General features: G+C 50.9%; 9 protein-coding genes across 9 annotated transcripts; 8 read left to right on the forward strand and 1 right to left on the reverse strand.

Annotated features, from left to right (window-relative positions):
- The first annotated feature begins 190 nt into the window (after window positions 1-190).
- AFUA_6G07050 (cation:proton antiporter) lies at window positions 191-5447 on the forward strand. Its single transcript, XM_745505.3, has 3 exons — window positions 191-705; window positions 766-1610; window positions 1672-5447. Exons 1-3 carry the CDS (start codon window positions 456-458, stop codon window positions 2398-2400), a joined length of 1824 nt encoding a protein of 607 aa, XP_750598.2. The 5' UTR covers window positions 191-455; the 3' UTR covers window positions 2401-5447.
- A 927-nt stretch (window positions 5448-6374) lies between these two features.
- On the forward strand, window positions 6375-6666 carry AFUA_6G07055 (uncharacterized protein; the record flags this gene model as incomplete). Its single annotated transcript, XM_001481407.1, has 2 exons — window positions 6375-6400; window positions 6462-6666. 2 exons carry the CDS (start codon window positions 6375-6377, stop codon window positions 6664-6666), a joined length of 231 nt encoding a protein of 76 aa, XP_001481457.1.
- A 225-nt stretch (window positions 6667-6891) lies between these two features.
- AFUA_6G07060 (alpha/beta hydrolase) lies at window positions 6892-8181 on the reverse strand (the record flags this gene model as incomplete). The annotated part of the gene is made up of 2 exons (XM_745506.1): window positions 6892-7714; window positions 7778-8181. The coding sequence occupies 2 exons, from the start codon at window positions 8179-8181 to the stop codon at window positions 6892-6894; spliced, it is 1227 nt and encodes a 408-aa protein (XP_750599.1).
- Window positions 8182-8476: 295 nt separating this feature from the next.
- cbhA (glycoside hydrolase family 7 protein) lies at window positions 8477-12963 on the forward strand. Its single transcript, XM_745507.2, has 5 exons — window positions 8477-10083; window positions 10175-10841; window positions 10913-11358; window positions 11418-11801; window positions 11866-12963. The coding sequence occupies exons 3-5, from the start codon at window positions 11143-11145 to the stop codon at window positions 12622-12624; spliced, it is 1359 nt and encodes a 452-aa protein (XP_750600.1). The 5' UTR covers window positions 8477-10083; window positions 10175-10841; window positions 10913-11142; the 3' UTR covers window positions 12625-12963.
- Window positions 12964-14382: 1419 nt separating this feature from the next.
- On the forward strand, window positions 14383-15994 carry jip5 (WD40 repeat domain-containing protein). Its single transcript, XM_745508.2, has 2 exons — window positions 14383-14819; window positions 14898-15994. Exons 1-2 carry the CDS (start codon window positions 14458-14460, stop codon window positions 15784-15786), a joined length of 1251 nt encoding a protein of 416 aa, XP_750601.1. The 5' UTR covers window positions 14383-14457; the 3' UTR covers window positions 15787-15994.
- A 606-nt stretch (window positions 15995-16600) lies between these two features.
- Window positions 16601-17731, forward strand: AFUA_6G07090 (maleylacetate reductase; the record flags this gene model as incomplete). Its single annotated transcript, XM_745509.1, has 2 exons — window positions 16601-17126; window positions 17184-17731. The coding sequence occupies 2 exons, from the start codon at window positions 16601-16603 to the stop codon at window positions 17729-17731; spliced, it is 1074 nt and encodes a 357-aa protein (XP_750602.1).
- A 264-nt stretch (window positions 17732-17995) lies between these two features.
- dph2 (2-(3-amino-3-carboxypropyl)histidine synthase subunit 1/2) lies at window positions 17996-19693 on the forward strand (the record flags this gene model as incomplete). Its single annotated transcript, XM_745510.1, has 1 exon — window positions 17996-19693. The coding sequence occupies one exon, from the start codon at window positions 17996-17998 to the stop codon at window positions 19691-19693; it is 1698 nt and encodes a 565-aa protein (XP_750603.1).
- A 581-nt stretch (window positions 19694-20274) lies between these two features.
- On the forward strand, window positions 20275-22908 carry AFUA_6G07110 (uncharacterized protein; the record flags this gene model as incomplete). The annotated part of the gene is made up of 1 exon (XM_745511.1): window positions 20275-22908. One exon carries the CDS (start codon window positions 20275-20277, stop codon window positions 22906-22908), a length of 2634 nt encoding a protein of 877 aa, XP_750604.1.
- Window positions 22909-23627: 719 nt separating this feature from the next.
- nudC (NudC domain-containing protein) lies at window positions 23628-24361 on the forward strand (the record flags this gene model as incomplete). The annotated part of the gene is made up of 3 exons (XM_745512.1): window positions 23628-23876; window positions 23959-24280; window positions 24330-24361. The coding sequence occupies 3 exons, from the start codon at window positions 23628-23630 to the stop codon at window positions 24359-24361; spliced, it is 603 nt and encodes a 200-aa protein (XP_750605.1).
- Between the last annotated feature and the right edge of the window lie 354 nt (window positions 24362-24715).

The following is a 24715-nucleotide window of genomic DNA, read 5'->3' on the forward strand; positions in this document are numbered from 1 at the left end:
TCATGTGACTGTTGCCTAAGGCATGTATATGGTTACTCACACGGCCAAGAGACCGCAAGTTTTGCTGCTTTTGCATCCGTTCAGGCGTCTCAGTGCTGAGCTACACAAATATCTGCATCACTGTGTGTGACAATTGCCAGGGCATACATTGGCCCATACACTTCGTTCGGCGTTCCCTCTTTGTAAAGTCGTTGTCGTCAGATCTCAAACACTTCGTGTCTGGTAGGGTAACTCTATCAGAAGCGGAGTGGTTATGAGGCTGGTTGAATAATCAATTATCTACAATGACTTCAATTGATTAATACAAGGTGAGATTATTATATGCGCTTATAAGCTGGGGTCTCAGTGGCCACATATATCAAGGGCGGCATTGACTGGCGTCTACTCAAACTTATATATCCGCGGCTGTTGAGTTCACTTGCACAAATATCGCCTCAGCCTGAATATAAGCCACCATGGTAGCCTTACAAAATGCATTGGCATATCATGAGCCAGGGATCAAAACTATTCTGATCCAAACTAGCTTTCTGCTTGCCCTCAACTGGGTGAACACCCTACTTGATAAGCTGATCTACTGCGGGCTTATTGGGCAGCTTCTCATTGGGATTGCATGGGGAGTTCCCGGAGCCAACTGGCTAGAACTGGACGTTCAGAAAACCATTCAGCAGTTGGGATATCTCGGGTTGCTTCTCTTGGTGTACGAGGGTAAGTTGATTGCAGAAGCACCAGCCGATACCGTTATTTTTGACGAGATTGTTTCAACAGGTGGCCTTTCAACATCATTCTCCCAATTGAAATCAAACATTGGTCTGTCCTCCATGGTGGCGATCACCGGGATAGCTGTGCCTATGGCATTATCCTTCATCCTGATGAGCTTACTATCAGCGACTCCTCTTCAAGCATTTGCCGCCGGTGCGTCCCTCTGCTCAACCAGTATCGGAACCACATTCACCATCCTGTCCACGACGGGATTGGCAAAGACCAGGTTGGGTATCGTCCTGGGCAGCGCAGCGATGATGGACGATGTCGCAGGCTTGGTGATGGTTCAAATCATCTCGAGTCTGGGTAGTGCGAATCAAGAATCGTCCTTCGACCCGGTGGTCGTGATCAGACCCATCTTTGTTGCCGTTGGGTTTGCTTTGGGGCTTCTTCTCATTTGGCGGTTTGTCGTTGTGGCGGTCGTACGGAAATATCAGGCGCACGCGATTCGAATTCCTGGCTGGATGAGGTCTCTGAATGTCGCATTGGTTATCTACATGCTCTATCTCATTGGACTGGTCACCAGCGCACAGTACGCAGGCACGTCGGGACTCTTCGCTGCATATCTGGCTGGGGCTAGCATTTCCTGGCTTGACGAGATGATGGCCACTGGTGAAAAACAGCCAAAGACCGAGATCCCAGCCAATGACCAGCGTAAACATCGACCGGGGAGCATTGAAATGCAAACTCGCCTCACTCGCGACGCAAATCATACGCAAAGAAGTCACAGAGAAACCGAGTCCACCGCCCATACGGTAACCACTGTGCATTCCAAGCGACCAACTGGAGAACTTACGTTCGAAACTTTCTGCAAAGAGCCCCTCAAGCGGATTTTGAGCCCACTATTTTTTGTAAGTTGCCATTGTCAGTGACACCTCACCTGTCAGAATTCCGCTCTGACTCGCCCTCTAGGCTTCGATAGGGTTCTCCATTCCAATCACGAAAATGTTTGAAGGGAGGGTAGTATGGCGAGGCGTCGTCTACACTCTTCTCATGGCCTTTGGCAAGCTAGTGACCGGATTATTGCTGATGCGGCTGACTTTACGCGGATCAAAGCTGTTGAACAAGGCGAAGAAGGTTTTACTCGGGTTTGCCACTGTGAGAGCGGCCAAGTCATGCAAGACCAAACCTCAGCTGGACAGTGACTGCTCACGCGCCCCAGCGCAAGGAGAGATACAAAGCGATGGACCAAAGAGAGAAGAAAGCCAACTTCCCGAATCAGACTCGCGCACGCAGGACTCTCAATTTCCAGCGGCAACAGCGGTAAATGACTCACCACAAGAAGGCCTTTGTCCTCCTGTAGCACGACTCAGCAGCTCACGGCTTCCTCTCAGGCCCCGCTCGTTGTATCCGGCGTCGATTCTGGGTTTGGCTATGGTGGCGCGAGGCGAGATTGGCTACCTCATCGCATCACTGGCCGAGGCGGATGGGATCTTCTTCCCTCATTCGTCCTCATCTCCCAGAACCGATAGCCAAGAGGTAGCCTCTGAGATCTATCTGGTGGTCATCTGGGCCATCACCCTCTGCACTTTCATTGGGCCCCTTTGTGTCGGGTTTTTAGTGAAGAGGGTAAAAACCCTCCAGAGACTTCGAACCCAATCTGGCGGCGAAGACCCTCTAGGCGCATGGGGCGTCTCTTGAGGATGTCGCGTAGTGCCCTGTACAAGTATTCCCAAATAGGGCGAAGACCCCCCACCACCACCTCCAAAAAAAAAAAAAAAAAAAAAAAAAAAAAAAAAAGGGGAGAAAATGAGTCACTTAGCCAGCAACCCTTCGATATGGACAGAACGGTTCTTTCTGCTCCAAGATTGCCGGCCCTTGGGACCTTGACTTCAGAAGCTTCAGAGTACACTGACAGGATGTATCTCTTCCTACCGATGATTCCTCCAGCCTATACCGAAAAGGCAAGGAGTAACAGAATACGAGCTGAAAAACGAAGTTTGGGAAATGGCGTCAGGGAAGACAAGATCATTCAGCCAATTTCCTTTGTGTAACACCAAGATCATTGTCTTGTCTGCTCAATCCTAGAAATAGCATATGGAACAAGTCCACCCAACTCAAACCGCTTGGGATGAGCCCATGCCAACGGTTTCATTGAACATGACTCGCTAGTCGACACAACGTACTCCCTAGTGTTGGCCATTCTGAGCGACGCGGATCGTTACTGGGATTAGCAGCGACCAAGGCATGCCACAGCCGTTGGCTATCGTGGGGTCGAGGCCTTGAAAGGTTGTACCTGGAGGCTTCGTGGCTTGCCTGAACACTGGGGATAGTCCGCAGACTCCGCAGTTCGTACAGGGTTCATCCGGTGTTGTCGATCTTGGCTCAAGTTTAGACAGCTTGTTTCACGTCTCACATCAGGGTGGAGTTGCTGCTGAAGATGGATGTGGTGCAAGGGGCTTAAACAAAACGAGTTGCGCCGGCAACGAGAAGGAAAAAGCAATTATTTGAGATAGTTTCAGTCCAGAGTGGTGAAACACCCAAAAATGGACCAATCTGAGCAAGATCTGCGTGTCTAGGCGTGGGCTTCGCCAATTCTTCCTGTTTTTAGTCCCGACTGGGTAGTATCACCTGGCAAATGATGATAATAACGGCCTTTGCTTTCATATGATGTCCGAAAGGTGACCTGTCATGCTTTTCAGCAAGGGAGAATGAACAATTCTCCCCTGCAACCATGTGCTCTGCAGTCTGCCGTCAGCACAGGCCTCCAGTGAGGCTCGGCTCTGTCTCATACTATACTTGCGAAATGGAGAATGACATAGTCAAACCCCTAGGACGGTAGGACTCCCTGTCGTCAGTGCACTTCACAGGCCCCACTATTGAATAGCCTTCTGAGCCTGGGTATATGCGCTGCGCTTGACGTAGAAAGTTGTTAAAAATAAGTCAGATTTCTGGCCTTGGCTTGCGCAAAGTCAGTGATCTCCCGACAAGGTTCCTGCGGCGTTGAACTGGGCAACTATGGGCCTTGAGGAGAGTGATCTCACTCCAGCGCGTCTTGATTTCATTCAACGCTACGATACTGTATACATAACGCCTTATGAGCAATTGTGAACTGCTCTCAAGTCGCAAAATCTCCAGGTTTGGACTGGGACGCAATATGGAGCACGGAGTAGTCGCTCGTAGTCGTAGCTGTCGTTAATTTTCTGCCCAATTCGCGAAGGGATAACTTCTCGGCATGCTAATTAAGACCTCACAGTCAACGCAAATCTCCCAATACTGGTGAAGTTAATCCCTGGCGAAGCGAGGCTGGAAAGCTGCCTGAATTGCATCAAGATTGTAGTCAAAAAGCTACCCAACACCACGGATTTCGCTTCATAGGCTCGTCCGTCCACCCCAGGCAACGCCGAAATCCTGTCCTCAAAGCCTCGTACCTCTGCGTAAGACTAAGACTGGACGCACCCGACACTTTGGTAACAACCGGTGCCAAGAGTGCGCTCAGTCCACGGCCAGCGTCCAATCAAGACGTACTGAGATGTGGAGGGCTTCGCATATCCCAACCCTGACAACGGCTAAGATTGGGATTGACGCTGTGAAATCTCAGCTATCTCCTGAGTCCTTGAGACCTGTCGTAAAAAGGTCTTTTTCGTCCCCGATCTTGAACGACCCAGCCCCTAATCAGCAGGAAGTCACGGGGCGTCGATGCATAATTGCTTTTTCCCCCTTTCTGCACCTCGTCTGTTTCCATATGTCATGCGCATCCCGCTCCCTCAACGATAATGCTCCTGGCAGGATGATCAATTAGGCGAGGTTTCGTGTTCTATTTTTCACCTTTTTTTTTTCTCGGCCCAAATCATATTACTCTCAGTCTGAAATTAAAGGAGCATAGCTGAACTCTATTTTGGGCGTCAGTATGTCTGAAGTACGACGACCCAAGCATGTGGATTGTTGTCACACACCCGTAGCAGATTCGCCAATGATTTCCAAGGAAAAGCCCAAATCCATGCCAGATTCGGTAGGTATGAAGAATCAAAGGTGTTTATCCAGCACATGGCATCATGTTACAGAAGACCGGCCAGGAATGTAAACGGCCGATGACTGCACAGGGAATTTGACACTCGCAGCCGTTAGAACAGCACGAGAAGAAGCACAGGCTGCATGCTAACCTGCATATGCACATAGCTTAACACACAAACGATGCACTTCTTACATCGCTCCGTGAATCATCACCTCAGGAACGTTGATTATGGGGGCTGTTCGCTGATCACCACTCAATGAGGAAGTGAGCAAGCAAGGAGGTGACCGAGGAAAAAGGAAATATACAGCCATAAAAGCATGGGAGTTGCTCGGATGGGATGCTGAACGGCCGGTTGTGCCAGTCAAATTCCTGCTTCAGATCTCTTTGAGGCTGTGGGTTGATCGTCCATACCAGCAACCACGTTTGTCCACGCGAACAACGCCTGTCTGGAGCTCAAACCGATCGTTCCTCGCAACGGCTCGCCCTCGATCTCGACTCCCTATCCAAGCTTGCCAATAACGCCACTATATTGGATGTGCTGCACAGATTATGACAGGGTGCATGACTGCATTGGCAGCTGAATGGCTGCCAAGAAAGTTGCATGCCATCGGCCATGTTACTGGTCTAAGGTCTGAACTTGTGACAGAAAACCTGTGTTTCAGCCTACTTTTCGTCCAATCATGAACACTGTCCACCTCCAACATCCGAGGAGAATGGTTCGAGTCAAAAAAAAGAAAAAAGAAAGTAATACCTGTAAGATCCAGTAGCTTACCAGGGGGGCGGGCCCATAGGGCACTGCTCGGCCAATCTTCCCGACGTAAGCCACGTCCGCTTATCAGAATCTCCCTCCCTGGAAGTCGATCCGGTCGTAAATGAACTCCTGTTCGAGAGACACAAACTAGACCATTAGGTGACGAGATCCAACTCCACTTCGAGGCCATCCCTTGGCCCATGCCCAGTCAGTACCTACAGCTGGTGGACGGCTCTTGGCGATCAAGGCATTTGATGATGATCCTTCGTGAACTCTGCGTCGAGACGAGAATAGGGTGTCCAGTAGCCACGGAATTACATCCGCTTTGCTCTTGACTTTACGATTGCTGGGCGGTTTGCTGATGCAGAGCCGTTCTCGGCAGCCCATGCGACGAAACAGACTGGTGAATGTCACTAAGCCCATGCCGATGTCATCGTCCATATTGTCTCTCAGGCTGAGGATCTCGATCATTCCGGTCCCTACCTCGATGCCATTCCTTTTTCTGGCCCCGTTCAAACTTACCCTTGTGATTCACTGGCACCCTTGAGACTGTAAAGCGGGTCATCTATTTTTGTATTCCATCATCAAAATTCCCTGACTGTTCCATCTGCTCCGGTGATCATCCTTGGGTATTTAGAGGAGGGATATGCCTGTCTCGCTGTTACTCACCAGTCTTCATATCCAAGAAACATAGAAGTAGAACAAGAAGCGACTTCACCGGTTATCATTGCAGTGACCATCGCACAATCCACATCTTGAAAACACCATATCCCGAGTGTATATCGTCAGCCTGTCCTCCTGCCCACACTTCCACAACTTGATAAATTATCTCACCTCACCCTCTTGTCCGAAACCACTTCAACTTCCCAGCATTTCTACTTAAAGGCGAACAAAAACCTCATATTGACAATGCCTTCTCCAGCAAAGTCCACAAAGTAAGCCCCAATCATGTGCACCCATCTTCGCCACAGAGAGCTGATGCGTGTCTTCATTCAGGATGACCAACGGCGAGAGCAGCGGCCTCAGTGCCGGGAAGTTGAGCCATGTTCCAGACGCGAGCAACGGTGTTGTCGACCGATTCTCACAGTCAGCTTTTGCTGATGAGCCTTACTTCGCTCGTGCACGCATGCAAGATCGGTCAGCTCACGTATCACGCTTGAGCAGTCAACTGGACGCAACCGAAGAAATATTGCGGAAATGAAGATGGAAACTTCACGTGCATACCTTCTCACTCCAGGATTGGGGGAATGGCGGGACCGAGAAAAATAATTCATCCAAAATTGACAGAATGATGTTCTATATACAGAGTCTATGATTGTCTTATTAGCGTACATTTCATCAAGCCTGGGCTCCGAGCTCAAAGGTGTTTTTCTTTTCTTGTCTTTTCCCTGATGTTTTATCGTCGACCAAGTTGAATAGACCTCTGTCATTGCAAGAGCTCCAGTATCCGTTGTGCTACCTTGTCGTATAATGTGCTGGGAAACTCATGGCCTGCGTTGTAGAACTCAAAATCAACATTTCCCTGGAGGGCCAACGTGGCATCGGGTACAATCTCATCCTTCACGATAATGGCATCATGGATGCCGCACATGATGAGGACTTTGTCACTTGGAAGACCATTTGTCAGTTGTTCTTCCGTTGAAAGTTGCTTCTGTGCTGCCAGGTGCTTGCCAAGGCGCGTCCAGGTGTCCCACTGTCGCTGCTTCAGGATCGGGCCAAAGCGCATACTAGACATAAAAGCATGAACAAATCCGGCATGGTTGTTCACCTGCCAAGAAACGGCATTGGGAACCGAGACATGCGGATAGGCCCGAGACAATACCTGCATATTGCCCACGGTTTGTGAGGGAAGCTCCTCAGTGAGGGCATCCGCAGCGTTCAGTTTTTCATTCTTTGGTTTTGGGGTAGTCAAGGGCCCAGCGCGGAGGCGGCGACCAACAAGGAAACCGAGTACGCGCTCTGGAACCAGACCACGCGAATAGAGAAGTCGGGACTGAAGGCTGATTTGGGAGTCGCGGATCAACCCTGCTGGGGCCAATAACACCAATCCGGAGAGTAGATTAGGGAAGTACGATGCGAATGCCGCTGCAATACCACCGCCCAAGGAGTAACCGACCAGACAGAATTTCCCAGAGCCAGCTCCCGTCCAGGAGACAGGAGAGGAGCTTAGAGCGAGGAAAATCTGAGTAGCAAAAAGTCGATCATCTTGAGGAGCGTCAGATGGACAGTCCGAGTAACCTCTTCCGAAACTGGAAGGCAACCTCTCAGCAAAGACTCCCAAAATTTATTCGATGAATAGAAAAACAACATACAGATCAAAAAGCATCACTCGGCAGCCCTGATCGGCTAAAGCATGTGCCAATCCGCCCAGAGCAATGCAAGGTGTGGTGATTCCATGGACAAATAATACTTTAGGCCCGTCCTCTGGACCCCATTCATACACTCTCATGGAGCCATACGGCGAGGCTACATCCCGCGCACCAGGGAGCACATCATTTGGCAGAGGGAGTTGGCGCTTCTCCGCATCGGACAGAGTTGAAATCGCTGTACGGGGCGAAGGGAGAATGGTACCTTCAGGATGCTGTTCGGAGAGAAACGAACGGAAAAGAAAAGCGAGAGTCACCGAAGCCCCAGTCAGAGCTAGTAGGTGAAGATGAATCTGTGGGCCGTTGAAAGAATTAGAGGCTCTTTCAACTGCGTGGGCGTACCAAGCCATGGCCGATTGGTTCAAACTCTTGGTCCCCTCGAAATCTGGGTCTGCTCTCTTAGACTGTTCGAGGGCCTCTATAGCTTGATCTTGGTTGCCGGACTGTTTCTAGCCAAATACTAATGAAGCAATGACCTAAAAGTGACGCGACGACAAGCAGTGTAATCCATTAAAGACGCTTGAACAGGGAAAGAAGAGAAACCGAGGTCCTTCGGAGATGTTGGGAGTAGAGATGGATGCCTGGATGCCTTATCTTATCAGTTAATGGGAAAGAGCCAACTGATAAGGCATCAAATCATCAGGGTGATCAGGCATCAAGTGACTTAAGCGTTCTTTGGCCTAGGAAGCAAATCATCTCGAGCTCATATCTATATCACCATTTTGATTCATGATGCGACTGTACAGCGATAGATCTTGGCTGAATAATTCTCAAGCTTATACTGTTCACCAATATTCCTAATCAAAGAGTTATAGCAGTGAGCTGAACAATCCGAGGCACTACTATATGACTGAGATTCGAATTCATAGAAAAGCTGAGAATTCAGCTGCTAGACCTAAACTTGGACAGCTCTTTCTAGGATTGACTAAATACTTTGAAGCGTACAGTTGCAATTGATCCACGCTAATGAGCATATGCACCCCTCAAGTGGATTGATTGCCAGAAATATGTCGGCATATCTTCGAACTGAACACGCATGAACTCAATCAACTACTTGTTATCAAGAGTCGGACTTGCGCAGTCCCCGATGACAATAACCACGCAGAGATGCCATACAAACAGACAGCACAGGCGATGAGCACAACAGGCTCATTCATGCTCTCATTTTTCATGCGGTCAACAGTGGGGAGTCGAGAATCTGTCACTTGGCCTAGCGAGCTTTAGAGTCAGCTTTGGACTAAACTTGGATGTCTAGAGTCTGGCGGTGTTCAAGACAAGAGAGAATTTCCTCATCCGAAAACGACCCTATAGAGAGCTCAGGCGATAATTCCAGATCCAGCTGCTGGCTCTCGCTCTTGCTTAAACCCATATCCTCCTAGCAATATTTTGTGGAGAAATTTCGGCGGTTTGACTTGTCGATTCACAGGACGAGAGACGTTCCCGGCTAAATCGCGATTCGAGCCCTTGTACATATGTGCAGGCTCCACCAGGTGCGGCGCCGAGAATTGGTTTGCAGGGGTACACACCTCGTTTTCTGAGTTCCTCTGATAGCAATCTCACTGTTCCACCCGATGTTTGCATTGCCAGATCTCTATTAATGACCACAACAAGTTTGATCAGGCTTCTGTGGGTTGCGGATGGTGAACCCTGACTCAGGATGTCCTTACATCACCCGTAGCGATAAGGTGAATTCGAATAGTCTCTGCGATTGCGTGTGCACTGAAAGGACAGCTTTCGACGCTCTGTCGATTCCTCTCAGTAGCCGGCCTTAGTCTGTATGGATCTCGCAGTTGGATTCCCGGACGCCCGAGGTAACAGCCATTGACCATGGCTTTTCTTCATTTGGTCTATGTGCTAAAACAGGAATATATCCTCGACAATTTTTCTCTTGGCAAGTAGATGGGCTTTTCTTTGGCAGTCGATGCAGAATTCTGCCTGAAGGCGCACCCCACACCATCCAAAGGCGAACATCCGAAACCAAGTGTGCCGGCACTATCATCAAAAGCGAATTGCTATTGATGGGATTCGATCCCCGCATTCCGGTGATCGACATGGCTTCAGGACCCTCCGATAATTAATCAATGCTTCATATCAGGCCACAGATGATTTGAATGGAGCCGACGCCCAATAACGCCACAGTCTGCCAGATCCTGCCACCGCGTCATCTCTCGTAGCGCTTAAAATCGACGTCGCAGCATCCGAATCTTCAAATCAAGTCTCTGGGAGCCGTTTCAGAAATCAGCCTTCGTGCAGTATGTACCTTTAGCCCTTTACCGGCCCAAATTCTCACTCCAAGGCAACCGGAAAAATCTGGTTTGCACATCGTGCCTAAACGGTAAACAGAGTATTTCCTTGCAATCCTTCGGTTGAGAAGCCCCTCGTGCATGTCTCAGTACACGCTGGGATGTTGACGTATCCCCTTTTAGATGAGGCGCTGTCAACCGAATTGACCCGTGGTTTCGAGTTGAATGATAATATACCAGTCTGGCTCCGGGGATCGACATCCTCGCTGAGTAGCATCACGAAAACACCCGGCCAGGGCTTGAATTGGCTCTACACTTGTTCGTCTAATCTTCCACTCGGCTGCGGGGGGACTTACAACCTAGTGCGGAAAGACTGCATGAAAACCCATCCCTTGCCATCTTGAGAGCATACCCCCAGGGGGAGTCGTTTCGGCCGCCTCCCTAAGATGTTGCCTCGCCGACATACATTTCCTTATCAGACAAAATGGTCCTGTAAGCTGAAAATAGTTGCGTAACTGCATGTGGTCCTCTCGCCCGTCATCTTTCTGGGGACCCTTGTCGACGGGATTGTCGTGAACATGCAGAAACCTGCTATGGCCCAAGGTAGCAGTGATATTACTCCTAGCAAAAGTAGCTCGGAGCTTTCTCCGCTACTGGACAAATGAAACGCAAATTTCACTCGTGTCTCTGTGATGGACACGGAACTTTCGGGATTCTGTTAGTCGAACGACTTACTGTGCGGAGCACTAAGTCCATGAGATCTCAAGGTCCACCCCCGGACATAGCTTGCTGTCCTTGTGACATTCATTGCCTGCATGGCTAACCCCTATAATCTTAGACAAACATCGCTCTCCTATCTTGAAACAGGTAAATGCGACGGACTGACGGACCGTTGGACCGGACGTGTTGAGATGAAAATATGCAGCACTCCCAGCTAGCTAGCTTCCGGGGTAGACGATCTCACTCTAAGGAAAGGTATATAAAGGCCAGGTCCGTCCTCAAGTCGTCAATCATCTCTACTGGACAGACACCAAGGACAAAACTTTATTCATTCACTTCTGCATCAGAATGCATCAACGCGCGCTCCTTTTTTCTGCTCTTGCTGTAGCCGCCAATGCTCAGCAGGTCGGCACTCAGACACCGGAAACCCACCCTCCTCTGACCTGGCAAAAGTGTACTGCTGCTGGCAGCTGCAGTCAGCAGAGCGGCTCCGTTGTAATTGATGCCAACTGGCGCTGGCTGCATTCGACCAAAGATACCACCAACTGCTATACTGGCAACACAGTAGGCATTTCTACCAGCAGCCATATTTAAGGACACGGCTTTGCTAACAATGCCAACAGTGGAACACGGAGCTCTGCCCTGACAACGAATCCTGCGCTCAAAACTGTGCTTTAGATGGTGCCGATTACGCGGGTACATACGGTGTCACTACTTCTGGATCCGAGCTTAAGCTCAGCTTCGTCACCGGTGCCAACGTTGGCTCGCGTTTGTACCTTATGCAGGATGACGAGACGTATCAGCATTTCAACCTGCTGAACCACGAGTTCACCTTCGATGTGGATGTCTCGAACCTTCCTTGCGGTCTGAACGGTGCTCTGTACTTTGTGGCTATGGATGCCGATGGTGGCATGTCTAAATACCCTAGCAACAAGGCCGGTGCCAAGTACGGAACCGGATACTGTGATTCCCAGTGCCCTCGGGATCTCAAGTTCATCAATGGCATGGTAAGATAAACCCTCACAATGGGAGATCTGATCGACGGGTTCATAGGCGCTGACGATAACACAGGCCAACGTGGAAGGCTGGGAGCCCTCCAGCAGCGACAAGAACGCAGGCGTCGGTGGCCACGGATCCTGCTGCCCTGAGATGGACATCTGGGAGGCTAACAGCATTTCCACTGCCGTGACTCCTCATCCCTGTGACGATGTCTCACAGACCATGTGCAGCGGTGATGCCTGCGGTGGCACTTACTCGGAAAGCCGCTATGCAGGCACTTGCGATCCTGATGGCTGTGACTTCAATCCTTTCCGCATGGGCAATGAGTCCTTCTATGGCCCTGGAAAGATCGTTGATACGAAATCCAAGATGACCGTAGTGACCCAGTTCATTACCGCTGACGGCACTGACAGTGGTGCTCTTTCCGAAATCAAGCGTCTCTACGTCCAGAACGGTAAGGTGATTGCCAACTCTGTCTCCAACGTTGCCGGCGTGTCTGGTAACTCGATCACCTCGGACTTCTGCACGGCCCAGAAGAAGGCCTTTGGCGATGAGGATATTTTCGCGAAGCACGGCGGCCTCAGCGGCATGGGCAAAGCCCTGTCGGAGATGGTTCTCATAATGAGCATCTGGGACGACCACCATTCTAGCATGATGTGGCTCGACAGCACCTACCCCACTGATGCTGATCCCTCGAAGCCTGGCGTTGCCCGTGGCACCTGCGAGCACGGCGCCGGCGACCCGGAGAACGTCGAGTCCCAGCACCCTGATGCCTCTGTGACTTTCTCCAACATCAAGTTTGGTCCCATTGGTTCGACCTACGAAGGTTAAGTGATTTGACAGAAAAGTGAAGCTCGGGCGGGAGACACAGATTGTGTCTGCAGTGGTTGAGGGCAGGCTCCCTAGAGACATAGCAGGACGAGGAGTGTCTCCCTTTGGACTTGTATGTAGTCAGATAGGCGCTTGACATAGACTTTGCAGAGCTTCAGGGCCGGGTTTCACTTACTGTTTTCTTATCTGTCACTCTCTTCTTCAATTTCTCTTTTGATTTCTGTCTCCAATCGAAGTGTTTTACTTTCTGCTTTGGAAGGAGCTCAAAGTTGACTTCTCCTGTACATATGAAGTTGATTGAACAATTTTGTTGCTTTTCTGCGAGATCTTGTCCTCCCGATAACCACAGATGACGCCTAGTATTCGTTTTTTGAAGCAAACGTAGGAAGATCTTTTTGATCACACTTGCATTGCATTTGCTCAATCCAAGTCTCCTTCCCTTTGGAAATTATTTTCGGACTTGGAAGACAATAGAGAATCATCGGCATCATAACCCTCTTTCTTCGGATCCAAGAAGTGTCTACTGTGTAGGTAGAGCAAGTGCAGAACTGTATTGGTACAGGCAATTGGAGTCTTCGAAATACGGACACAAAGTCATCCACCTAGCAGGAGCTGATTCGGATGATAGATGCTAGGACTGAAGTTGAGAAACTTTGGCACCAGGGCAGATTAGGGCTTATTTGATGTCTGCATCTTCCCATCTGTTCGCCAGCTCTGAGTAGATAACATGGAAGTACATCAGATTCTTACATCGGTGTGAGCCATTGCTTGCATCGATCCTAGGTTCTATTCAAGCTGTGATGACTGGCTCAGGAGTCAGTTGTATCATGACGTCTAATGCTGCCAGCTGTGCTCATTCCTCAGATGAAAAAACTTCCACCCCCACTAAACCAACAATCAAGCCTATGCTCGTCGCCAACAAACTGTGTTCTTCAGCGTATAACAGAATCTTAATATTCAGGACTTCATGAGAAAATCCTCCTCCTAGTTGACCTTCCCATGTTGCTCACTTCAGCCGAGAGGGTCTGCCGTATGTGGATAGGGTCATCCAAGATCTTAGTGCTCTCCAGAAAGCCCTCTTCTTCAACGCTTCCGAAGAGCGTGTTGAAGCAGATCAAAGAGGTATAAACCCCTTTAAGTCAGTCACATGTCTGACGTGGTCTATTCTGCAAGGTCCATAAACCTTCGCGCAATCATTTGAGTCGTGAATGATTTATCTTCGAAGAAAAGCCAGTTGAAGATGCATGCTCCTCAAGTAACCGCCTCCAACGAGGTCACTATCCTTGGATCTACGTTCCTAAATACACGAAGCCTTACTATCCCCTCGCAATTCGCGCTCAAACCTCACAGAGACTGGTGTCGACTTTGGGATCTGTACTCCTGCGCTGAGAACGAGGTTAATTCCCCAGCACGTAGTCTTTTCATTACTCTCGACGGCGATTCTGATGACAACTGGTACTTTGGCTTCCCAGGCTACGAGGATCAGTCTCCGAGTACATTGACAATGGCGCCGCCGCGTCTTGTGGCTCTTTTTCTGTTGATTTAGCTTTTCGCCGCTGCAGACGGGTAAAAAGTGTCACAGTCCCAGTCTGAGATTCCTCCCCATAATTAGTTAGTGAACTCATAATATCCAGAGATGTCTCTGAGCTTGAGGACGGAGTTTAAATCATGGTTGAGAGTAGGAAGGCCAGTGCGCTTTTGGCATATGATAGTGAAAGGAACCCACAAGCGGAACATTCATCGGCCCGCAACGTACCCATTTTAAATGCCATCTATTCTAGAGCTCCTTCGAGGAGAAGTAAAGAAAGACCTTGAATTACCTCTTCTCCCGCCATGTTTGACACGGTCTGCACTCTCCCGCTCTCAGCGGACCTGTTCTCCCAGGCCCTTCATCCTAAGGAGCCAATTGTCTCCGTTGGTCTGTCTACCGGCCACGTCCAAACTTTCCGGCTTCCATCGGAGGAGAGCGACACCGACAATGACGGGGCGGAGTCGACTTCCTCATCACGCAATGGCAAGGGACACATTGATACGATGTGGAGGACCCGCCGCCACAAGGGGAGCTGTCGGTGTTTAGGGTTCGGCGTGGATGGGGAGATGCTGTATTCTGCGGGGACGGATGGGTTGGTCAAAGCCGCAAAGGCGGAGACCGGCGTGGTGGAAAACAAAATTGCGATTCCTCCTGCGAAGGATGGGTGAGTCAATTGGTTTTGCGTTGCAATTACCCTATTTCTTTGTGGATAGTTTTAAAACTCACGGTGATTTTGTGGCAGATCGGTCGACGCTCCGACAATCGTTCATGCGCTCTCCCCTCAGACTCTCCTCCTCGCTACCGACTCTAGCGCACTTCATCTCTACGACCTTCGAATTCCCTTCTCTCCTGTGTCTGCTCGGCCACAGCAGACCCATCATCCACATGACGACTACATTTCGTCTCTTACACCGCTCCCTCCCTCGGATACCAGCACGTCCGGCTTCAGCAAACAATGGGTGACCACCGGTGGCACTACGTTAGCTGTTACCGACCTCCGCCGCGGGGTCCTAGTGCGCAGCGAAGATCAGGAAGAGGAATTGGTGAGCTCCGTTTACATCGGCGGTTTACGCGCGGGTGGAACAAGCCGGGGTGAAAAAGTGATTGTGGGAGGCTCCAGCGGCGTCTTGACACTCTGGGAGAAAGGCGCCTGGGATGACCAAGACGAGCGGATCTACGTTCAGCGGGAAGCCGGTGGCGGAGAGTCGCTGGAGACCCTGGCGGTTGTTCCTGACGAGCTCGGAAAGGGCAAGATGATTGCCGTTGGCCTGGGAAGTGGTGGAGTGAAATTTGTCCGGATGGGTGTGAACAAGGTGGTTTCGGAAGTCATGCATGACGAGACTGAAGGCGTCATCGGGTTGGGATTCGACGTTGAAGGACGCATGGTCAGTGGCGGTGGTCAGATTGTCAAGGTCTGGCACGAGGCCGTTGACTCGGATGAAATGGACGGCGACACAATTGGCGGGAAACGCATGTTTGGCAGTGGCAGTGACAGTGACGACAGCGACGATGGTGACGACTCGGATGATAGCGATCGTGGGAGTCGCAAGGCAGCTCAGCCTCAGCGAAAGAAGAGGAAGAACAAGGGCAAGGGAGGCCAAGATATCATGGGATTTGCCGACATTGATTGATTTTGGCTCGACTCGTCCTGATTTCCGGATACCCCAAACGGTTTTGAACAATCAAAAGTGACATGTAGTATGCATATATCGGTGTTTATGCGAAAGAAGGCTGCAATCGCGTGGTTGATGCAACTTCGGCGCAACTTGTAACTATATCAAGGTATCATAGTATTTTATCAATAATCATACCTAATACCCTCTGTTTTCAACAAAAAACGAAGACACATACTCTATCTATGTTAGGAGACATCTGCATCCACTTCTGCTCCAACCTCCAATAGGAGTAGAGGCATACTGAACGTACCTGGATGGAGTTCTATGGGGCGGATGGTAGAAGGGGGATTTCCGACTTGGTGATTTTCTTATCAGTGTGACAATTGAGGGCTCCAACATCAGAGTGCCAGAATTGCAGTCGAAATCTATTCGGTTCTTTGCCTTCATTCTGCATTCTGCAGGACTGGCTGTCAATAGTGCTTCAGCATCATCGGGATCATCAACTTGTTAACTGCCGAAACTCAATGGCTCGGAAAGAGACCCACGGTAAAAAGCTCCCTTTGCTCCAATCGCTCCATGACGTTGAATGGGATTCGTACCCCCTCTTACTGGTGGGGTGTGGGGAGAAGAGGTTATTCACTTATTATTCATGGCTGATCAAGCCCCATTACCGAACGGCTGATGGACTAGAGGACCTATACTTATAGCCATGTTGCCCTGGTCTCATCCAATGTTTCATTGATCTAAGAGTCCCAACCCCCCCCCGCACCAGTCCATTGTCGTTCTACAACTCTGATCACAGCACGAGCCGGCCATACACATTGTCAAGATGGACGCCTTCGAGTATAATGCAAATCCGGGCCGTGTCATCTTCGGCAGCGGTACTATTCAAAAGCTCCCTGATGAAATTGCGCGACTCAACCTAAAGGCCCCGCTGGTCCTGTCAACACCGCAGCAGGTCAAGCAAGCGGAGACTGTCAAGTCAGTTCTCAAGGGCCAAGTAGCTGGCATCTTCTCTGAAGCTACGATGCATACCCCTACCCATATCACAGATAAGGCAGTCGACTATGCAAGGGCCCACGGAGCGGATTTGGTCGTCTCCATCGGTGGTGGAAGTACCATTGGTCTGGGCAAGGCGATCAGCATCCGGACCGGCCTTCCTCATATCTGTATCCCGACTACATATGCTGGTAGTGAGATGACTCCTATCTTGGGAGAGACGGCAGACGGACTGAAGAAGACTCGCTCGGACCCCAAGATTCTCCCCGGGACGGTCATCTATGACGTCGATCTCACCATGACTCTACCTGCGGCGATGAGTGCCACCAGCGGTGTCAATGCTATTGCCCATGCTGGTCAGTAAAATCGTACTTCTGTGTCTATGACATTCGAAAGGCTAATGGTCATGATAGTCGAGGCGCTGTATGCCCGCAACACAAACCCCGTCATCAATCTGATGGCTGTCGAAGGTACCCGGGCACTGGCATCTGCCCTTCCAGAGATCATCGAGAACCCCTCCTCAAAAACTGCTCGCTCGCTGGCTCTGTACGGCGCTTGGCTCTGTGGTACTTGCCTGGGTAGTGTGGGCATGTCTATCCATCATAAACTCTGTCACACGCTCGGTGGCAGCTTCAATCTACCTCACGCCGAGACGCACACGGCTGTCCTGCCACACGCTATCTCTTACAACGCTCCCAATATCCCTGAGGCTATGAAAAAGCTCGCAGAGGCGCTTCCGGACAGCAACGGCGATGCTATCCAAGGCCTTAACGTCTTGCTCGACAAGCTCAAGGTCAAGCGGGGCCTCAAGGAGTTTGGCATGAAGGAGGAGGATATTGACAAGGCTGCAGACATTGCTGTAAGCAATCCGTACTGGAACCCTCGAGGCATTGAGCGTATTCCTATCCGGGAGTTGATCCGGAGGGTATGGGCCGGCGAGCCAGCGAGAGCAGATCTCTAGCTAGCAGTCATATATCCTGTCAAATTATGAGAATTTCAAATTGTCAAAAATTGTCACGAATAATAAAAATGATCTAATCACGTCTGTTATCGTACGATGAAACCCTCCAAATACCATTACGTCCATTGGCCGTGGGTGGATGGCGGGGTGAAGTGGGGGATTTTCTCTCGCCATCACCAAAAAATAAAAATTTCCGCTATCACAATATCCCGCGTTTGAGAACGATTTCCTCCACCTGCCCTTGCCTGTGACCTGTAATCAAAAATGGCTACCGAAATGCAGGCGGCACCTGTTCTCTCAACGCCAGATTCTCTCATACTCGAGGCCACCGAACCAGTCGCCCGCCAGAATGCGACTCGCACGCTGTCGGACGAAGAGCTCTCCATCACCTACGACATCGAGCGCACATTGCAGGAAATCCGCCAGGCACGGTACAAGCGCATTGCCCTGCAGTTCCCGGATGATATGCTTCCGGATGCACCTCGTGTTTTCCAGCTTCTCAGCCGAGGTCTTGCGTGCCGCGACGTCGACAAGATCACCGTCGAAAAGAACGGTAACGGAACGGGCGGTGTGGAATCGGAGAAGCTAGCTCAGGATGTCTCTCAACTGAGTGTTGATGATAAGCCGGAGCCGGAGCCCAAATTGTACATTTTGGCGGATACATCTTACGGGACCTGCTGTGTCGATGAGGTTGCGGCAGAACATGTCAATGCGGACGTTGTCGTGCATTACGGGCGCTCGTGTTTGTCGCCTACGGCCAGACTACCAGTTATCTATGTCTTCACTCATAAGGAATTGCCTATCGAGCCGGTCATCCAGGCGTTCAAAGCGACTTACCCGGATCAGGCCACCAAGATCATACTCGCGGCCGACGTGACCTACTGCGACCATATTCCTGCCGTGTATGCGCGCTTAATGGAGGAAGGATACACCAACCTCTATGCCACGGAGTTGATCCATTGTCCATCCTCTGCCATCCCCAATCGGACGGTGCCGGACTCGGTGCGTGAAAACCCCGACACGCTGTCGGAATGGCAGCTCTTCCACATCTCCGATCCGCCGACTGCGCTCCTCCTGACGCTCGCATCCCGCGTGGCTGCGATCCACATCTATCCAACCACCGACGCGCCGAGTGACAATGTTAAGCCGCTGCCTGTGTCGACGTCGGCGGCCTTGGGCCGTCGCTACGCTATTCTGACAAGGCTCAGCACCGTCCCTATTTTCGGGATCTTGATCAATACGCTCAGTGTGAAAAATTACCTTCATATCGTTGAGCATGTGAAGCAAAAGATCGCAGATGCAGGAAAGAAGAGCTACATGTTTGTTGTAGGCAAACTGAATGCCGCCAAGGTGGCTAACTTCAGTGAAATCGGTGGCTGGGTAGTGATTGGGTGCTGGGAGAGTTCCCTCGTCGACAGCAAGGATTTTTGGAAACCAGTGATCACCCCGTTTGAGTTGGAGCTTGCTCTCAAGGGTGACCACGAGAGGGTCTGGACTGGAGCTTGGCAGAGTGACTTTCAGAGCATCCTTGACCAACCTGCCGAAGAAGCACAAACAGCTGACCACGAAGAATCACCAAACGATGACGATGACATGTCGGAACCCGAGTCTGCACCTCCCGAGTTTGATCTGCGAACCGGCCGGTATGTCTCTCACACACGTCCGATGCGGAATCCTGCACCCCGCGTTTCCGCTCAGAGTGATGATGCAGTCTCTGCTGCCAGTGGACCGGCCGCTGCCCGGGCCCTAGCCAGACGAGCTAAAGGTGAGTTAGCCATGATCGGCGGGACTGTCTCTCCAGGGGCAGAATATCTACGGTCGCAACGGACTTGGAAGGGGCTGGGAAGCGACTTCGATATTCAGTACGACGACGAGGATCCTAGCGATAGCACTTTGGTTGTCGAAGGGCGCAAGGGCATTGCAAGGGGATATACGGTGGGCGATTCGATAGAAAAACACTAGTTTAGGACGCAAATCAAGCCCTATAGATACCCTGGATGGAGGCTGAACGAAGTTCCATTACCAAAAACTTGTTTTGACACATCAAGTAGATCCAACTCCTAGGATTTAGCTAGAGTATAATCGGCCAATAATTGTGAAAAGAGTTGATAATTGATTGCAAAGTATTTTATCCCTCAGAAGCAAAGAAAAGTGCCTCGCGCGACACAACAGGGCGACCTATCACATGATGGACATGGGCAGATCCCAGGCGTTGTTGGGTTTGATCCCAACACGATCTATCGACCTTACTGAGTTGGCAAAGCAACAACACCCAGCCAACTGGTGGTGTTCTCATTATCATCATCTTCATCATCCCCTTTATTAGATACCTCTTTTCCTTTCAGTCCTTGCCCTTAGATGGCTTCCGCATGGTGTTCGTATTTGGAGTGCACTCCTTGCCTTGTGCATCTTAGCCCAACTTCTCTTCCCTTATGATGTGCGACACCCGCATTCTCTGCTTCGATTCCGGCCTCGCGTCACTTTGATCCTCAGCAGCAGCGTGCCAGAGGGGGGTGAAAAGGCAGAGAAAAGATTCCGCTGCCATGTCTCTCCTATGTGAATCTCCGGGCTGTGGACCGGAGGTGAAAAGTCGCGATTTAGATGAGATGGAGGAGGATACAGGTTCGGTCTTCTCAGAGTCCGCATCGGAGCAGTCTATCCCCCCGACTCAGCGGTCTCTATCGACGTTTGAACGAGTCATCACCACACACGCGCCTATCCTTGAATCTCTTCTACTCCAGACTCCCACCGATGCCATCCTCAAGCTCTTTCATACCTCCCGCTACCTTCGATCCTTCCTCCAAAATTACCCAACGGCATGGAAGTACCTCTCGTTCCGCTTGTTCTACCCTTCCGGCAGTCAGTTCCCGCTCCGGATTGTATTCCCTGGAGGAACCGAGTCGGCGATGCCACGCCAATCGCGGTCATATTCTCTCGATCAACTGTTGATGAACGTGGTGGTTCCGTTCAGTCCTTGTCTGAAGAGTCTGGAGCTGGATAATACCGCGGTCTCAGGGCAGATCTTAATATCTACTGTTTTGCATTCGCGACGAGAAACCCTGGAGCACCTTTCTGTTCGGGGCTGCAAGAATGTCTCGCTCAAGTACCACATTATCCCCTATCTGACCATGTTCGGGCTCCAGTACGACGTGGACATGGAAAGGAATATCGGCAGCTCCTCGTCGACGAAACGTCTTGCGCTCAAAAGTCTCTACACATACCGATGTCGGCATCATAGACGCAGGCCTTATCTCTCATCTTCTCTCTCGCGAAAGGATTCTGACTCCGAGCCTACGCATGAATTGGTCAGCCTCTGTCACAAACTAGGGATCTGGACTGACACTGCGTGGTGTTCTACTCCTGCTGGAAGATGCTTCCGGAGAAGAAGTTACGTTTCGATGAGGGTTCCTCAGGGCTCCGCCGAAGTATGGGTGGTTTTTGACCGACTGTGGAGGTCAAAGAATTGGATTGGCCCAGTGGAACAGGGAGGTCGGCCAAGTCAGAGAGATGGGAAGTTGTGGGAACACGACGAAACGGGCTGCAATGGCGAGCCACTCGGCACCGGGGAAGGACAGGGACTGGGCGAAGGCAAGATGATGCCTGCCCATTTGCGTTCGAGTCATACTCGTTTCGTCGACAACATCCGCTGCGATAATTGTTTCGAGGAGATTTCTGAGCGATGTGAGCAATGTAGTATCTTGATGCACTGCGTCGGGTGTCGAAAGACCCTGTGTGCGAGCTGCGCGTTTGACCGACCCTATCTCCACAACCGCAGGAGTGCGTCAAATCCAGAGGATGCCGCGAAAAGCTTCTGGTGGGCACCTGGTGCTGTTGTGTCCCCGTGCCTCATGCAGGATCCTCTCCGAAACTCGACGGACAACGTCTTTGTCAATCCCAATGACCCAGTACCTTATCCGAACCTAAAATTTCATTGGTGTTGTACCGAGCCCATATTTTCCGGAGGCGGCGGCATCAGCATCGGCACCCCAAACCGGGACGTGGACCAGGTGCGAGCAGCTCCTTTACCCCGTGGTCAAGGCTGGGAGGACTTGGAATACTCAGCCAACGAGTGGAGCAAGACTTTTCCAAAGTATGCTTACGGTGACCCCCGTAAACCGGACTACTCCCTTGAGACGGGGCATATCGCCATGATGAAATGGCTACTGGGACCGCCTGACCGCCAGCCTACAGCATGTCCTCGGAATCTGTGCCAGGAATGTTACGACGCTCCTCAGTGGAAGGTTCATTGTAAGAGTTGTTCGAAACCACTATGCATTGAACACGACCTGCGGGGTCTCCGTCTTCGCATCTGCGGTTATCGGGATTTGGCTTTAGAGAAGATGGCTATTCAGAACCCATCCGGACTGAGGTCTGATCAGGTCAACAGCGAATTCATGCGAGACCTCAGCATTCCACAACCTGGGCTTGCAGGTTCCACACCCGAAATCGAGTTGCCTTACCGGACACTGCGCATCTTCGATTCCACGACTAGTAGTTTCACCGAAGACAACGGGGATGGGGTTGCCATTGCCGATATGGGGCATCCCGGCCTGCTGAGTTCTGGAATATCCTCCAGGCCTGTAGCGCCTGTCCACCGTCGCTCAAGGAGTTTCTCGGTCAGTAATTCAAACCGCTCACGTTCCTCGTCGCCCTCGTCCTTCTGCTGTGAGTCGCCGTTCGATCCCCCCAAATGGCAAGGCTGCCAGTCGTTCTTTTGTCCGCAAATTCGCGCGGTCGGTGATCAGCGCCAGAGATGCTCTAGTATCCTTCGGGAGTGCACGGCCTGCTCGGTCCACGTCTGCCAGGATTGCATCAATGTGAATCCACCTTGCAACTGTTCCTTTTGCCAAGTGCACTACCACTGTCCGAATTGCATGAAGCTCCGTGAGCGAGACGGGACGTGTCGCCGGACGGCAGAAGAAAAGGCGCGACGGGAACAGAAGTGGAAGCAGGACATGCAGGCCCTGGAGGCGATCCTAGAGTTTAAGCTGGCCGACGAGGTTGTGGAATTTGCGGGACAATTCTTCGACCTGATTGAGGCCAGGTCGGATGTAGAAGTCCATGAGGTGGAGGATGTTCAGCAGAATGATGCATCAGATTCGATCTTCGCATTAGATCAGAGTCCTACCGGAGCGCAATTCCTGGTGGAGGATGCGTTGACTGACAGTTCCGAGTGAGATTCTCGAACGCATTGCATCCGGTATCAGTAATATTTGTTTAGCGATTTGTTCAACAGCGTCGAACTTTGCGCGGGAAGCAAAGCACTCATGTGATGGGAGTTAGGCGTGACAACTGCTCTATTCGAATTATTGTCGTGGAGCCAGCGTATGTTATGGCATATTGGTCATCGTTCCGGGTCGTTTACTGGAAGAGCATATTTGTGAATCCTTGTATGCGCCTTGTTAGGAGTCCGGTTGCTAGCTACAGGGAATCATCAGAACCAGCAATGAATGTCAAACTAGATAGCACATCTCGCAATCGCCGCTAATTGTCAGATCTACGGTCGAAGATTAGGAGTAGATTGCTGATACTACATAGTCTCGACTCATAGGCTTTCAAGCTCTCAAGTACCTATGAGAGGTCTCCACAAGGATAGAGCTGCGGAACGGCCCCGCCAACCGCCGGGACCGACAGAAGGTACTCGAACTGTTTCTAAAATTGCAGCTCGGTCTTCTCACTTTCACCAGCCGACAATCTATCTTGCCTACCTAATCTATATTTTCTTAGGACCAGGTCGATTGCCAGTCACTGTCAGAGGTAAGCCTCCAAGCTAAATGCGACTATGGAGTACCCCGGCGCAAACAACGGCTAACCCCACACCTTGCATTCTTCAGCTCCAAGCCTCATCGATCAACATTCAACAGTTTCATCCACCTAAACCCACAAAACCATAACAATGTCATCGACAGATCTCGAGCAAGACCCCACGCCCAAGGACATCGCCCAACGCGAACTCGAAGAAAAAGAGCGCAAGGCCAAGGAAGACGCAGAGCAGGCGCAGCTGCCCTACAAATGGACACAGACGATCCGCGACGTGGACGTGACGATCCCCGTACCTGCGAACATCAAGGGTCGGGATCTGGACGTTGTGTTGACAAAGACGAAGATCAAGGTCGCAATCAAGGGGCAGGAGGCGTTGATTGAGGTGAGCACGGCACTAGTCCTTCTGGGTCCTGATGGACGTAAGATAAAGTGTGAGGGAAAGAGGACTAACATGACGGGAGCAGGGCGACTTTCCGCATCCTATTATCGTGGATGAATCGTCCTGGACGCTGGAGACGACGTCCCAGCCTCCCGGAAAGGAGGTCTCGGTTCATCTGGACAAGGTCAATAAGATGGAATGGTGGGCTCACGTTGTGACGACGGCGCCGAAGATTGATGTGAGCAAAATCACGCCGGAGAACTCGAGTTTGAGTGATTTGGATGGCGAGACGAGGGCCATGGTCGAGAAAATGATGTACGATCAGCGGCAGAAGGAGATGGGCGGGTTGACTAGCGACGAGCAGCGGAAGATGGACATTCTGAAGAAGTTCCAGGCTGAACATCCAGGTATGTTGCCGTCGAGACTCGGTGTGGTCTACGGGCTAATGTCTTGCAGAGATGGACTTCTCGAATGCAAAGATTGGTTAAGGTGGTGCGGGTCTACTGCTTGTTGACTGTATGAATTAACGATATCCGTGTACATGAGGTACTTGAGATCAACAGGAACCCTTATGGAGCCTCTATATGATGATTGTCTTATTATCCTTACCCATCTCTTTGAATGGGGGACTCGATCCAAGACTCATTCTATAAAGAACTGCTTTTACCACTTCGGGTAAGGCCGCCACAAGCGAATGCGAGAGTTGCCTTTCTGGGACTAGTGCTCCATCTATGTGACGATCTCCTCGTATTGCCATCAGCCTCGCATCATCTTTCAGTGACCTCCGACCGAATGGTCCATCAGAAAATAGGCTGAGTACGATGTAGACCAGCTCAGAGGTC

The sequence above is a fragment of the Aspergillus fumigatus genome, chromosome 6 (genome assembly GCF_000002655.1).
Source record: "Aspergillus fumigatus Af293 chromosome 6, whole genome shotgun sequence".
NCBI lineage: Eukaryota > Fungi > Ascomycota > Eurotiomycetes > Eurotiales > Aspergillaceae > Aspergillus > Aspergillus fumigatus.